Source organism: Harpia harpyja, chromosome 2, assembly GCF_026419915.1.
Source record: "Harpia harpyja isolate bHarHar1 chromosome 2, bHarHar1 primary haplotype, whole genome shotgun sequence".
Classification (NCBI taxonomy): Eukaryota; Metazoa; Chordata; class Aves; order Accipitriformes; family Accipitridae; genus Harpia; species Harpia harpyja.
In genome coordinates, this window is record NC_068941.1 from 58,702,216 (window position 1) to 58,718,276 (window position 16,061).

General features: G+C 39.4%; 1 protein-coding gene across 1 annotated transcript in view; it reads right to left on the reverse strand.

Moving 5' to 3' along the window:
- Nucleotides 1-16,061, reverse strand: part of PAICS (phosphoribosylaminoimidazole carboxylase and phosphoribosylaminoimidazolesuccinocarboxamide synthase) — a 43,753-nt gene that overhangs the window by 11,740 nt on the left and 15,952 nt on the right. The window contains exons 6-10 of the mRNA XM_052781013.1: nt 14,976-15,062; nt 11,595-11,666; nt 10,473-10,874; nt 8,954-9,013; nt 7,632-7,851 (exon numbers count right to left, since the gene is read on the reverse strand). Of these exons, the coding sequence (XP_052636973.1) occupies nt 7,632-7,851; nt 8,954-9,013; nt 10,473-10,874; nt 11,595-11,666; nt 14,976-15,062 (841 nt within the window). The remainder of the gene's footprint in view (nt 1-7,631; nt 7,852-8,953; nt 9,014-10,472; nt 10,875-11,594; nt 11,667-14,975; nt 15,063-16,061) is intronic.

Consider the following 16,061-nt stretch of genomic DNA (forward strand, 5'->3'; position numbering starts at 1 on the left):
AGAGCTGCAGAATCCAAAGAACAAAGCCATGTAATCAATAGTCTCATTTTAGGTTGCACCATTTTTCTGTGCAGAGGCTGGAAAAAAATCTTACCTCATTTGTGCTTACATAGTTACACTGGTGGACCTGGAGTTTCTTAGTTGGAAATAAAATGATTGATGTATTTTCATTACTTTGCATTTTACAATCTCAATTTTCACTGCAACCTTATTTTGTGATTTTTCAATACACATTTTTTTCTTCTCTTTTTTCTGATGGGCACTTGACAAGTATATTTGATTTCCATGAGCTCTTTAATATCAAATATCCCCTGTGGAGGACACAACCGTAGACAGTAATACTAATGTTGTGATTGTAAGCAATTCACAAGCTCTACAGGAGGATACACACCTAGAGGCATACGTGCACTACCTCTGATTCTGATCTTCTAACTCAATAATTGTCAAAATTTTTAAGGATGCTTTCTTAGAGACATAAACATTACTGCATCTGTAAAGTGAAACAGTCTGTTCAGTTAGGTATACCTCTGCAAGCACTCAGTAAAATTCTATTAAACAGCTGACATGTTAATGTTCCCACTTCCTTCTAACGTTTCTCCCTAACCTCTGCATAGTTCCTACTATGAGGTGTAGGAGAGGGGGCATCCCTAACGGGAAGTAATAGGATAACAGCTATTTTTCTTCCTTCTTTTTGGAACGTGTCTTGAAAACCAGAATTAAGATTTAGCATTAACTGTATCAGTAAATTTCATTAAGCCTGTTCTTTTAAACTTAAAAATGAGTAAGTGTCCCTTAACCGTATTCCTTTAAGAATAAGTAAATAGGAAAGAGGGGTATGGTAAATATTAATGGGTAGTCCCTATCAGGCCTAAGTGACTAACAGAAATTTGATTGGCCACTAGAAAGTACAGTCCTTAGACTTCACCTTTAAATTAGTAAGGATGTTTAGGTAATGACTACTGGCCTTAGATACTCATAGGCATGGGGTTTTTATGCAGATTAGTCCTGTGCAATAAACCAAATTACCGAATTTGGCCCTTAATTCATCTTAGATTTTAAGAATCAGAATATTCAAGCATGGCATTGTATCAGACTGCATTTTTGAGATGACTGATCGACAAAGAAGAGGCAGCTGTTGGGAACAACTTATCTGTGTGCATAAAGATCCAGAGTATTTGCTACATGCCATGAAAACATGCTTTGTGCTTTATGTTCTGATCTAGCTGGTTGCAGCATTGTGATGGACTTTGCTGTTTCTGATAAATAGCCTAACATGAATCGATAGTTTATATTACAGCGTTAAAAAGATACTACTGCACTAGAGAGATTTACTTCAGTGAGGATGTTTGTAACTGAAATCTTGAAGCCCCGTACATTGGATCAAGCCACCAAAATACTTAAGCATGTATTCAATGGCATGTGTTTGAGTGGTGCTCATTGTTTCACTGAAACTATTCTGCATGGAAAAAAAGGTATGTATTTGTAAGCAAGGTTCTGGAGCAGGCCCACAAGTAGGCACATCATGAAAGATAAAAGATAGACTTGGAATTTCACTATCTTGACATAAGCAACAGCTTTAAAAGTTTTGTTTTGTTTTGGCTTTTTTTAATGAAAAAGCAGCGGCTAGATCGTTGAGGCTTAAATTCATGCTCCTTTGTAGCAGAAGTTAGAACATGGCTTTTTATTGGCTTTTACTTTATAATGGTGAACTGTGAATTGAAATGAAACCCAGTACATTCCTACTCACAGGCTAATCAAGGCCTTCTACACACTAAGAACATTGTACCAATTTAACTTGAGACCATTTTAAAGTGATTTTCATCTGGTTTTAACACATTTTACAGCTATGTTAGCAGTGAATTATGTTTGAAACTTTAAAGCTGCTAAAGCTAATGCTGTTACTCTGGCATCAACATTAACAAGGTTTGAAAGTGGATGTTCTAAATCATCTTTACAATTTGTAAGCCAGGGAACAAAGTCACTGCAAAATCCACTGACAGCATGCCAAAATAAAGTCAGAGGATATTGGTAAAAGAGAGGACTTTCTTTGGGGCAGTGAGGTAGGGAGGAGGAGTACTTTGAGTTACAAATCTATTAAACGTCATTTGAGTCCTTGACCAGGACAGATTTGCAAAGTTAATCTTGGAACAAGTGTGATTTCTGTTAACTTTTTGCAAAATTCTCTGGAAAATATTTTTGGCAGTAATACTGTGTACTGAAACTTGAGGGTATCCAGCTTTGTACTGATTTTTAGAAAAGGTCTTTAAAAGGCCTCTTCTGTGCAGGTGGAAGTCCTATTAAGTCAGGGAATACTCGTCCCAACTCAGCTGGGTCTATGTATTGAATTTGTTACGAGAATCAAAGTAAATGGGGAGTGCAGGCCTGGCCAGCATGCTTTTTTGATACCTTCCCCGTTACTGTCCACTATTAAAACCCACACAACAGAACCCAAATAATCACCAATGTAAATTAAGAATTTTTACTTCTCTTTCAGTGTAGTGAAATTACCAGTTGCCTCCTACTAGCCATCCTTCCAAGTATCTACACTCAACATAGCATAATTAAAGTGTCTGTCTATGTTTTACATATAACCTCTTGTCTACAAGACGGATATTTTAAAAGGCTATTTAGCAAGCTATTGGTATCCTGTCTTACGTCATGAATCTTTCAAACAAAACGCTTAAAATTGCAATAGTATTTGGATGGGAATTTTCTGGGGAGCATGGATATGCTACAGGTAGTGATCCTGAAAATTTGATATGCAACATATTTACCTCTTCATCTCAAGAACCTATTATGGGTTCAGCAGATCCCCCATCCCCAGATGCAAGAACTGCAGTGTTAAATGTTTTAATTGTCTAAATGCCAAATTTTGTAATTAACTGTATTTCTATGTAAATTTCCTATGCAATATACTGGGTAAGATGTTCGTCTAGCTAGCAATTGAGTCTGTATGCTGTCTTACTAGAACATTCATGCTGTATGTGCTGCTAAAACATTCCTGAGTACTTTCAGAGACACTTACTGAATGTGGATATAGTAACACTTTATCTTTTAGTTCTCTCTTGGTTTACGTTTATAGGCCATTCTGTGCTGCTAGGTGGTGACAGCCCAGTTTAATTACATGCCAAAAAGCTTACTCCTGCAGGAAGAGAGGAGCGAGACCTTTTTGCTGTGGTGAGCTGTTATATCCTGTTGGTTGTTTTACGTAACTTCCAGCAGGGCTCAGGTTCCTGCATGCTTGCTTTCAGAAAGTGAAGATAAGCCAGATTTCCATTCTAAGCAAGTTCAAATCTCTAAGATGTACATGTCACAAAATGCAGTTCGGTCTCAGCTCTTATCTCTGGATGTGGGGTAACCAACTGCAATGAGGTAATGTAGGAAGGAGTGGAAAAACCGGGAGGGAAGTGGTGCCAAAATGTATATACAGGAGGACGTCTCAGAGACAGCCATTATGTTTATTGTGGCCAACAAACGTTCCATTACATTAACCTAGCCATAGAGTTGGGGTGAGCCTGCTTGCTTTTCTTCACGTTTTTTGTAGCTAAGTCATCCATGTAAGCATGATACAGCTCTCCAGTAATTTTCACAGGATTGCTCAGTTGGGCTCTTGTCTGCCCATACCTTAAATTTGAGACTAATGCACGGAGGGAGGGTTGTACACAGCATCGGAGGTTCATGCTGGGTAGTTCAGTTCAAATAAACCGTCCTGGCTGCTCTTTCTGCCGTGTCTTACACAACTTTCCTTGACCTTAAAAAAAGCAGGGTTGCTTGGAGGGGCTTTTTATGAGGTTAGTTTTAATTTAAATCAGTTCTGTCAGTTGGTTAACCACTTGGCCACATGAATGCTTGTGCCAACACAAAGGAGACCTTGCTGCAGGAGAAGGAACAAATGGTAATAGTCTGGAGGGAGAGTCTTTTAAGCCGACAGTGATGCTGATAGTGCTTGTGGATCCACCAACAATGCAAGCATTTCTGCTCCCCGAAGCTCATTCTCCACCCATTTGGCCCAAATATAGTTTGGTCTACCAGTAAATAATCTAAATGGTGCATTCAGAGGACTTTCCAGGGTAACAGCCCTATCAAAGAGGTGTGAAGTGACCCATTTTTCTCAGTGAATGAGTGTGCTTTAGAGAAGAATGGAACTTTTTAATATAGGTCAGAGTGGCTATTGCTCCATTTGTCTGCCACACCTCAAAAGTTTCAGTATTGCCATTTGCAAACTGGGGAGGAGACAGATTTGCCCTCACAGTAACCTGAATGGCCCCCTGGTAATAGTGCTGATACTTGAGGAGGGAGATGAGCAAAGATACCTGTTTTTTATAGGATTGCTGCTCTTGCCATCATTACTTAGTGTTGGTTTTAAGCTGGATCATTTTCATGATGTGATTTATATTAAGATTCCCAGGAGCAGTTACATGGAAACAACTTGGTCTGGCCTTTCTGCTAAAAAAGGAACCATGTTGTGGATCTATGTCTAAGAAGGCCTCTCCTCCCAAACCCTTTCAGTCCTATGGTAGTGCTCTCACAGATACCCATTTAGCATGTGTCAGATGGTGTCCCAAGTTCCATTTAACTCACCCATAAGTGTGCCTAGACTAAATATTGTGTGACTGTAATAAATGTAAAGCTGTGATCAGAGCAGAACAACAGCACAAGCTCAAGTGGATATAAAAATACACTGGCAGGATGAGTTGGATTACCTAATGCTATTTTCCAAAGGAATATTTTTTGAGAAATCCTTCACTCCTTCATTCTCTTTACCCTACTGTCACTACCTCTGGAGATGCTGTCAAAAGGAGACAGACCTTATCTCTAGACAACTGGATTTCTAAATGTGCAACATTCATGTTATTTTGTCTCTAAGCAAAAAGTGATGTGGAATCATAACTACAACTGCAGTGAACAAAGGCTGTCTCAATGCCACTTTGATTTATCTATCTCAGCATTCTACATATTCAAGTAAATTGTTATCTGTAAAAATGGGAATAGCACATACCAATACATGATACCAAATGCCCCATGCATTTGACATGTCTTACCATCTTTGGCCGAAAATAAAGGTGAACAGCAGGAAAGAAGGAGTTAGCTTTCTGACAAAATAATTACAAAAAGCAAGCTATGCTTTGCTGCCACAAAGCAGAATAGAAGTGGAACCCCACACAAAGGGAAGCCCACCTTCTTTGGATGTTTGTTTGTCAGGTAAATCTCACTCTCTGGAAAGTTTTCCGAGAAAAAAACCTTTTACTTGGAAAGCCACTTGTGTTCTTTTTTTTTCCTGTCAGTTCTTGCTTCATGTCTACCCTCTAGTGTTGATATGAACAGTTTCCAAGTGGAGACTGCAAGCGTGCTCTGCAGTTCTCTGCTCTGACCTACTAAGAATTTAGACAGTCCTTTGCCTCAGTGCTTTTGTGCAGTTCTCACCTGAACAACAGCATTTAAAAACAGATACATATTTCTTGAAAGATCTGCTTATTTTAATGAATAAAATAAGTATTTTCTGTTTTCTGGAAGTGAAAGTTTTTTGGGGGATGTTGTACCGAATTACAGCAAAGTTTTTGAAAGATTAGGATTCTTGTGCATCACTCAGAATTCAAGTGCAGTTTGTCTTCTTTGCAGTGCTAACTGCCTCCCTCAGGTTACCCTTTCTTCTGTGAGGGCAGTCACACTGCAACAAAACAACCTTTGAGCTGCTCAAAGTTAGGCCTAGCAAAACTGAGAACTTGCTGGGCTGCTTCAGCTCTCACAGAAAACAATTTACTTTTTTTCTCCCAACTGGGTTAGTCTTGTGTCAGGTTAGTGAGCTGAACTGGTTTATAGGGGATCCAGCAAGCATCAGATTGCTCAGAGCAGCATGGAGAAAAGGGGATCTTCTTGTTGCAATGAGTTATCAAATCAACTTCAGCCTTGCACTCATGGAACAGAGCAGGTAGAGCAGAACATGTATGTGATCCATATTATTTTCAGTACAGTTACTTTAAAAACTTAATCTAAATTGAACTAAACTGTTTAAATGTACTAGAGTGAATTGGGGTTGGTTCACACATTTTTCTGGTTCACATGGGGAAGGAGTAACCTGTGATTTTAGTACTGCTAGGAATGGCGAGGTCTTCAGCTGGCTCAACATGTCCTAGAAGGATACCCAACTGCTGTGATGGCAAGGACAGATCCCTTGTTCTACCAAAGACAGCAGTTCTGTATGCAAGTAATATGATGCAAGGTCAAGGATGTGTCTTTGAATGAACTCATTGCAAAGAGAGAAGGAAGATTTTTAAACCAACGATGATACTAGTAATACAAGCCAAAGAAGGTTTATACTGAGAAACTAATGTAAAATGTGAAAAGTGGTAGATAAGCATACACTGGAACAACTGTATGTCCGTGTCACTGTCTAAATGAGTATGATCAAAAAAGTATGATTTTCTAGGGATCTTTCTCTGCCTTCTCAGAATTGTTTTTAAAATGCTAGTCAAATGGCAGATAAAATCTGTCTTGGTGGAAATTATTTTCCTTTCTAATGTCTCTGATAAAAGAATTAACAAGAAAATAATTAACTGTAGAGCAGGAAACAAAGCACTACATCCAGTAATATTTTTGTGTAAGATTTTGTGAATGGGTGGAATTTAGGCCTCTGTGTATAAAAAAACCTGGCAGGTGTTGCTGCTGAAGTAAGGACTTGACTATTTGACTTCAGTTGTGCCCTTGTGTGTGCCCAGAACTGACCTAGCTTTGTCAGGGCTGTGTAGGTCTCTGCCTAAACATGACTGAGATCCAGAAATGAGTTGTTCTGCTTGAATACAGTGAAAGGAAAACCCTGGAAATGCATGCCTTGCAGGCAGTACAGGCTGTAGAGTACTTACACAATCACAAAATGAAGTAGTGGCTAGTAGGATTTTGCAGAGTAATAGTTACATTATGGCATGGCACTTGTCACTTTCCATGTCATTGTTCCCTGCACTGTTTCTATGTTTTCTGTACTTGATTTGGTTACTGGACAAGGCAGTCCCCTTGCCCAGTACAGAACAGGGACCAGAACCTATGCCTGCCCCTTCCAGGTGGGCATCAACTTTTGCATACTTTCTTTCTGGCTCATTGAATTCTCCAGTTCATTGCTGCACAGCACCATACCTTCAGCAAGCAGATGGGGATGGTCCCCCAGCTCCGGCATAGGCAGGTGGTGAGGCTAGGAGGAGGGTAAATGCTGGTAAAGAAATTAAGTATTGTGTTTTCCCCACCAGCCTTGCCTAACCAAAAAGAAGTTCTCTTATGGCTTAAACTGTTTGGTTAATTGCAGAGGACTAACTTGCTAGGAAGGTCATAGAGATGGTAACTGGAAATGATGGGATGACATTTTAACTGTACATGTTTTCTTTGATCAATCAGAGTGTTGTTTGCTTTCAGTTAAGCCTGTTAACTGTGGCATGTAGGTGAGCCAAGGAATGTAGGCAGAGGCTATATCTTTTATTAGACTAGCTCACGTCACTGCTAAAAGCTCATAGTTAACGATACCTTGGTTTAGTTTAAATGACTGAAGGTGAATATATTAAAGGGGAGCAAGCATGTACTCACATGGCTGACCTACACTCATAAATAAGTAATTTCTTAGTATCTGAGAGAATTTCTTTGCATGCTAATTTCGTAGAAAGTTCATTAAACCAACCTGTTGTATGGCTGATGGATCAGCATACAGCTGTGTTCTGTTGAGGTCTTGCATGTCTTCCTGCTTACAAAGCCTTTCTAACAGTAACTTTTTGCCTTCTGTTACTGTGTGTACTCTCTCTGTTAATAGTTTTTGGAAGTGGAGTATGGTGTTTTCAGAAGCACTTTTCTTAAGTGGAACAGGTGACACCTCTGTGGACAAAAGCAAAGTATGTAGTTAGAATGCACAAGTCAATGAACTGCTGACGCTGAAGTTTAGCTCATGCTAGATTTTCCTAATGCTGTCCTTCTGTTAAGCTCTTTTGGCAGGCATTGCCTGGTGTTGTATAGGGGGTCATTGTATAATGGCGAGTAGGAATGAAGCAGATCTTGTAAAAATCATTCATATTTTAAACTGTCAGCTTTGCCTACCTACTGCCTTCTGCAAGACGTACTTATCTAATAGGCAATAAATGGAAGTATATGTAATCACATAGAGTTAGTCCTGTTAATACAGTTCGTGATGGTGAACTCAGCAGGTTGAATTCAGAAATGTTGTGGTGTTTGGATCTGTTTGTGTTCATCTGTCTGTAGACAAGACATCATTTTAGTATTAAAAATACGGGTGGGCCTCCTAAAAACTATGTTTGTCATCCCTCATTGTTGGACTCTTTGATTATTTAGGGCCTGACAACTCTGCCAGGAAGAAAAATAAGCTCCTGACCTTTCCTATAGCAGATTGCATGCTGCATATTTCTATCCCTCCCTTCGTTTTTCTCTCTCAGTGATTCTATACCATATCTTCTCTTCAGAATAGCTGTCTTAACCTGTTTTCTCTTGTACAACATGTTAGACATTAAACGTTAGACACTACGTGTTAGACATTATGTGTCTAAACATGTAACCTCTCTTCTCGTTTACTGACACATTATAATAGGAGGAAACCACAACCATGACTGTGATACTGTCCCTATTTTCCTCTGAGCAACACAGGTAATTAAGACTTTTTCTTCTTTTTAAAATCTTTATCTTTTCCTTGCACTTGATTCTTATAAATCAGAGAAGTATTTCCTGATGTTTACCTCATTTATACCAGGGATAGGATTGAAACAAAGAAATTGCAGTTTTCTTTAGGCCGTCATTTTTATCGGGACTGTTCTTTTGCAGATTGTTGAGGGTGAGACAAAAATGTTGGTTTGGAGCTTGGTGTTAAGTTCTAGGATTTTTTTTTTAACTGTTTGACTACTGGAAACTAGAATCTGGCATCCAATTCAACAGCAGTGTATAGATGTTTTAAAAAGTCAGGGGCTCTTACCATCATTCCACGTTTTTCTCTTGATACTCAAGGATCCTGTGTTTGCTGTAACATCTCCCACTGAAATTTAGAAGAGAAAAGCAAGTTGACTAAGTATTTTGTGGAGATTCTCAAAGCACAGTCAGTCACACACCAAAAAGATTTATATTACAAAAGCAAATGCATTGGGACAAGTGACCTGGAGCAATGAGAATCTTCTAGAAAAGTTAGGTGCTGGGTTGGCACATAAAATCAGGGTGGAGACACATTTATTTGGCAGATGCCTCAAACAGCTTAATAACTAAAGCTTCTTTTCTGAAAGGTTATTGTTTTACTCTCTCCTGCATCAGCATTCACAGCACAGATTACACAGTCCTTTTCCAGCATGCTAAAATGTGAAACAGCCAGGTTGGCTGAAATATTCTTGGTGTTGACAAATTCCATTCACGGAGAGCGGAAATGAGCAGTAATACCTTCAGTTTCTGTATTTGGAAGAAAATGTCTGTCTTAAGAATATGATCAAGCAAAAGAATGAGGCAGATGAGAAGCAGTGGTGTCATCCCATCTTTGTGTGGATGTCATTCCAGCCTCAACTGATGGCACTACTGTATGGTGCCCTTGGAACACCACATTAGGGCCCTGATTCATGACTGAGGACAGCTGGCTTAAGGATGGCTCCAGTGGTTTCTGCTCAAGCTGTCCATCTGGCCTCTGCTGCAGAAATGGTTCAAATCCTCAACTAACATTTGTGATGTTGCAAATTATTATCTAACATATTGAGAAAAATCAGAATTAGTTCTGGTTTACCATAACTCACTGAGCTCTAAGCTGCAGTGGTTAAGTTGCTTCTGCAAAAGCATCTGATCTGCCTGGAGCAGGGGCAAGTGCCCCTGAAAGCTGGAGCAGCTGGCCAGTCATGAGAACCCTTACAGCAGACACAAGTTTAGCTGTGTGGTTCCTAGATCAGAGGTCTTTTGATACTAAAATAGAAGCAAGCTCTATTTAGAAAACTGATTCTGCTTTAGCAAAATTAATATAATAATTACAAGTGCTCAAATAAACATCACTGCCCTGGATTTTTCTCTCTCTTGACTGTGGTGTGAATTGAATTAATGAAGTTTGCTTTTCCGGAGTCCTTGCACTTGGCTTGTTTGTTACAGATTTCCGCAGTTCTAAATGGTATGAGCTTGCAGCTCTCTATCCATAAGACTTTACATGCCTGCTAGATCACCTCTAAAACCTGCCACATTTTTTAGCACCATTTGACTGTATTTCGCTTAAGCTTCCAAAAGCACAAAGATTCTCTAATAACACTGAACACTTCAGGTCCTTTCACTTTTTGTTAATGTTCCCACTTCTCAGCTCCTCCAAAGACCATTTTTGTCCACTGATTATTGCCTACGTGACCATGCACATACAGGTTCTGCGGTTATTTTCCCTCCCCATTCTGGCCATGTATTTCACCCTTACAGCATGGGTCAACAGGCAACTTTTAAGTTTCATTTTAAGCACTTTATCTCATCACTGAAGTTTTTAGTACCTGATAGGAGACTTGAACTTTCACATCCCCAGCTTGAGGGACCCAGAGGCTGCCTTCTTAAGATAGAGTCAACTTCATCATAAAATCTCATTTTTCTCCTGGGATTACCAAGATGCTCATTTTCCTTCTGCAGTGCGCGGTATTCATATTTCAGGTTCTTGTACTTTGTGCGACATTGTTTCCAGTCTCTGTCTATACCACGTTTCATTAACCTTCTGGCAATTTCCTCAAATATCTCTTTATTTCTCGTGGCCCCTTCAAGCATTTGTTGTATCTTTTCATCTGACCATATGTTTATCAGAGCTCTGACTTCATTATCACTCCAGTGTTTTCCTGCTCCAGTATCATTAACTGTAATAACTTTAAAGTGATTTTGTGCTTCTTCCAAGGGAATGTGATTGTCTGAAAATATAAATGAAACAACAACTGAGTATTGCTGAATATACATACATTAAAGTGTAATTGTAGCTAATGATTTGGTAACAAGCTGAAGGATTAATTAACATTTATAATAATATCTTGTTATGAAAATCTTTTAACTTTACAATGTTAATATCCATACATGATTACATTTCTCTTAAGTATGCAAAATATGTAGCAAGTGAAATCTCTTGTTTCTCCAAGGCATCTAAAATTCCACATTTTGTGAGTGTAATTTTGTTGCTGTTGTTGTCAAATTAAAGACAGATGTATCCAAGTGCTACATGCAGGAAAGCAATAGGCCTTAAGCTTAAAAAGCAACAAGATATCAGCATTGTTAAGAAAATGGCTTTCCAGTATGGTTTCAAATTAGAATGGCAAGGCAAAATATAATGCAAATGAAAATGCTACTGGGAATTCAATAGAAGAAAAAAAATCTTACTTACATATTCAGAAGTAGGCAGATACTGCTCATCAGATAAGTATAGAATGCAAAGCTGAACTACAGCATTAATGCAAGTTTTGCTCATGACAAGGAATAGAGCTATGAAACTAATTTTTAAGTTTAGTGATAAAGCTAGACTGGAGTCAGAAGTAGAAAAGTAGAGCTGTGTTTGCAGTAGAGATCTGGTTGCTCCAGCTTTGGTACTGAAATTGCAATGCATTTTGTTTCAGAATAAATGCATGGAAATTAATATTCACCTGTCCCGACCATCCGTTTTGCTACTGGCGTACAAGATCTGTCTTCTGAGGTAGTGCTTATAGAATCATCATCTATAGAAACACACAGTTTTAAATAAAATAGTTTTGGGCTTAGACAAATAAATAGCTAATATTATTGTCATCCTCTGCAGGTAACCCCTATCTTGAACTAAGAAAGCCCTAACCCATTAGTCTAACCCATTAGTTATAACAAGCGTTCTGCCACATGCCTCCTTAAATCAAATTATTTATTGGCATTTCTCATAAGCCTTATCTTTCTTTCTGCCCCTGCATTCCCCAAAAGGTAGCTGTGGATGCAACACAGATTTAAAATACTTGATTAAACACATAGGCATATGTGGATGGTTTGTATCTCACATATAACTTGATTTGCATAATATGTTTGTACACATTGAGTAGCACAGGTGTGCCTTCCAGTTTTTTTCCTAGGCGATGTGAGTAGGGCAGGCCTGGTGAGGCTTTGGTGCCATTTGTAAGGGCATCTGTAAGGTCTGCGGATTCACTCATGCCTAACAGGGCTTGGACTGCAGCCTTTCCTTTTGTTGGGGTCATGCGTGCTCCCCCACTGCTGTCATGAAATGAGCAGGGACTTGACCACTGCTGTGCACGTGATTTGGACGCAATGAGGAGGAGCGAGAGGCACAGGCACCTGCTGGCAGACCTGCATGCAGTGTGATTTTGCATAAGCTGCATTTCATACTGCTGATGAGGCTTTTCTCAGATCTTTGTGAGTTTCCCTGGTACAGCAGAAAGAAACCGAAGAGAGACCTTTGCTCCTTATTCCTACTTGTTCTCCTCTATTCAGGACTCCTTTTTACTACACAAAAAAAAGTGGTTTAGAGTCCCTTGTAGTAAGCTGCCATGGTGGGTTTCAAAGCTGGGCTTTGAGGCGTGCCTTTCCCTGATTCTGGGAGGGAGGGCAGGGAGGGATGTTAGGCTTTGTGGGGAAGGTTGCATACTTTTGCCTTCCTTTAGGAGACAGCCATGTTTATTTACTTTGGGGTGAAAGGCTAGTCTCTGATACAGAGCTTTTGTGATGGAGATAACATAAGCAGAAGAAAAATTGGAAGACAAACAATTCATTAATGCTTTCGTGGAAATCTTTAGCCTCAGCTTAAATTGCACTTTCTGTATGTAGGGATGGCTCTATCCAAAACTATTCTATGTGGCTTAAATGACAAAACAGGGAAGACAGAAGAACTATTTTTTATTCTACCAGCATCTGAGTTCTCTTCAAAATTCCATTATATTATTTTTCTGCATGTCTACATGCCAAGGTTTTTTCCCTCTGCAGAGATGAGGCTATAATAGCTTTGCACTCTTTCACAGCATAAAAACTATTCCCTTCAGAAGTAAAATTCAGGAGCCCTCAGAATTCCTGAAATCATTTATGGACATCAAAACCCAGCGCTCCTGACTCTGGGCTCATTTCCTCATGCTTCGACTTCTCTGAGGCTGAAAGTTCACTTTTGTGTGGAATTACTTTTTGGGTTGGGAGGGAGAGAAAGATTAGTTCTCATTGTTTTGGTACAGGATGTCATAGACCAATTATCTTCAATACAGTTTTCAGTAAAGGGTAGAAGTAAACATTCCTCGTATGTTTTGAAAAAGTGAGTGCCTGGTTTAGATTCTTTTAGAAGTAAGAGATTGTTGGTAAATAAGCAGGTTCATCCGATGTGCTTTCAGTAATGGTACTTGCTAACATATGCACAGCGTAGTACTTGGAATTCATATTTGCTTTATATATAACTTGCTTTCTCTTAAGTGATTTAGCAAATACTTGTTTTTCATAAGCCTTGTGCAGGAATAAATTTTATACCTATGGAAAACTTAGAATCAGAAATAATACTCTCATAAGCATGTGTGTGTGATTTACTTGGTACTAGAAAAAAAGTGTTTTTTCATAAATAGGGTACCCCATAACTCTTAGGAAAATTCTTGCATCTTCCTTTAACACTTGCCGCTATTCGAAATACAGCCTTGGGCCAAAATGGAGCGGTAGGTCTACTCCTGGTCTCTTAAAGGATTTTTTTTTTTTAAACCATTACCAAAAAACCCCATGGCTTTCATTTATGTGCTCATTTTCTCAACCATACTGGCTCTCTAATCTCTTTCTGCCTTTAGCAATGGCACTTGTGTACTGCTGACTTGTGTGATTACTATCCTCAATTGGGTATTATATGACAGGAACAGGGAATTTGTGTGTATAAGGCAGTCAGTTGATCTGCATGACATTTTATTCTGTGTCATTTTTTATGAACTCTTCTCTTTGCATTAGTGTGACCTCGCTATGTCTCTGAACTTTCAGGGACACAGCTTTACTTTATTCTCAATGTAACTTCTGTTTCTGTGTGTCATTGCTGCGATGGCATTGCTCTGATGTTGTCCTCAGTGTCATACTTGTTACAGTTGTCTTTCATAATCAAGATCAGCCTATGCAAACAGTTGTAAAAGCTGTGTTGGATAGGGTGTCTCAACACCCAAACTCCAGATAACATAACTGCTGAGAAGGAAGCTCTCACCTGGATCACAGAAATACTGATGCATACAATAGAAATATTCTTATGGTAGAAACTTTCAGTGTAAAAGGCCAAAGAATTGTCATTCACAGAATCATTATAATGGAATTTTTTATTCTTTCCATTAACTTCTGGGTACAGACAGCACTACCGTAAAGTATATTTTGATCCAGGATGTCAGGTCAATAGATTTCAATGTCATTGTTTTTTCCTCTGATGCCTTTTTTCATGACCTTCCATGGTTTCTATGCTCATTTATTCCAGAAGATTAATATCCCTACGGTATTCTAATGTTAAATTTTAACATTCTTAATAAATCATATCTTCTCCTGAGTACTTGTCATTGAATGAATGACTTCTACATATTGCTGAGGCTCTGATTTCAGTTTTACTTGTAAAATAATTCAGAATATTTATGGCAATTGTTTGGTAGTGAATAGTCTGAAATTAAATGCACTGTCATGAAGTAGTTTGAAAAGACAGACAAGGTATGAAATGTTCAGTGTTTCTGAGACAACTATTTAGCTCTCCAATTTATCCTCTCTAGCAACCGTGTATGAAGAAGAACAGTATTTATGTCACAATCAAATGCAGACTTATCACATCTAGCATAATAAGGAGTATAATGTCTGGGAAAATAAGATCTTGTTATTAATTGGGGGAAGGAGAAATAAGTGTTTATACATTTTTGCACTATGCAAACAAACAAAAACCAGATTTTATCATAACCTAGAAGTAGAATGATGTAACATGCGGGAATAACATATGAACCTTAGAAATCTGCAGTTCCCAGTAAAGTAGGATGTGCTGTTACAACCATCAAGACACAGTTTTGACCTACCTATGTCAATCGTCTCCTTCTTTATTTGTGTAGCTTCCAGAGCTGCCGGGGTGGAGTTAGCAATGTCCCCCTCATCTTCAGGGATTTCTGTAAAAAAATTTACAGAGTTCTTATTAACTAAACAGGTCTTGAGTTATGTCTCGAGAATCACCAACTTCAGAATGCCATTAATGATTACTATTGTTAAAGATTTAGTCTCTTAATATGTTAAAGCTGCCATTTCTCTGCAGTAGTGGGCTTAGGAGCAGCGTGTATGCACTTATATATTAAAATAAATCCAGAACACCACGTAACAGCTGCATAATATGTTTACGGATTAAATGCGCAAACTCTTAAGTTATTTAAACCTGGATCACAATTTGTAGAATGGTTCGCTGATCGTGGTTGTAAGATACGTAGTAGCTGGTGAACCCCTACGCAGCGGAACAGGCAAGACAGTGGCTTTCATAAGGGGTGCTTCAATACGTACTAAAATGATTGAAAGACTCCTAAGCGACTGATGCCAAGAGTCACTGAATTAGCCCCAAAAGGGGCACGGGTCGGTCCTGACATTGCGTCAGGGTACTCTGCCTGGACGATTGATCTGCAAGGCTGCCTGCCTGCGTGACCAAGACAAAGTCCTAAATGCCTGTCCTGAGAGCATCCCCCGGGCTGCAGCTTGCGAGGGGTTTACATCACACAGCTGGGGTGACAGAGGTGTCCCTGGGCTCCCCTCCACGGGGAGGAGATCTCCCCTCCCCTGCCATTGGCCCTGTGGTGTTTAAGGGAGACCTCCGCCCCTCCGACCGGGACCGAGGGGAGGGATGGACAGGCAGGCGGATGATGCAAGTGGTCTTTCCCGTCCTCCTCGTTTCCAGGTGAGGACACTGCTGTACAGAGATTAAATGGTGAAGGCCACACCGCGGATCGATGACAGCAGTTTCTGGCACCCAGCCTGTTCTCAGTCCATTCAAGAATATTGCCCCTAAACATTGAGCAATAAAGCATAATCTAGAGCCATTTGATTAAAAATTACCCCCCAAATCAATACGGCCTTGTTTGCATCAGATGTTCTTTACGATGTGACCAGCATCGTGCGCCTTTTAA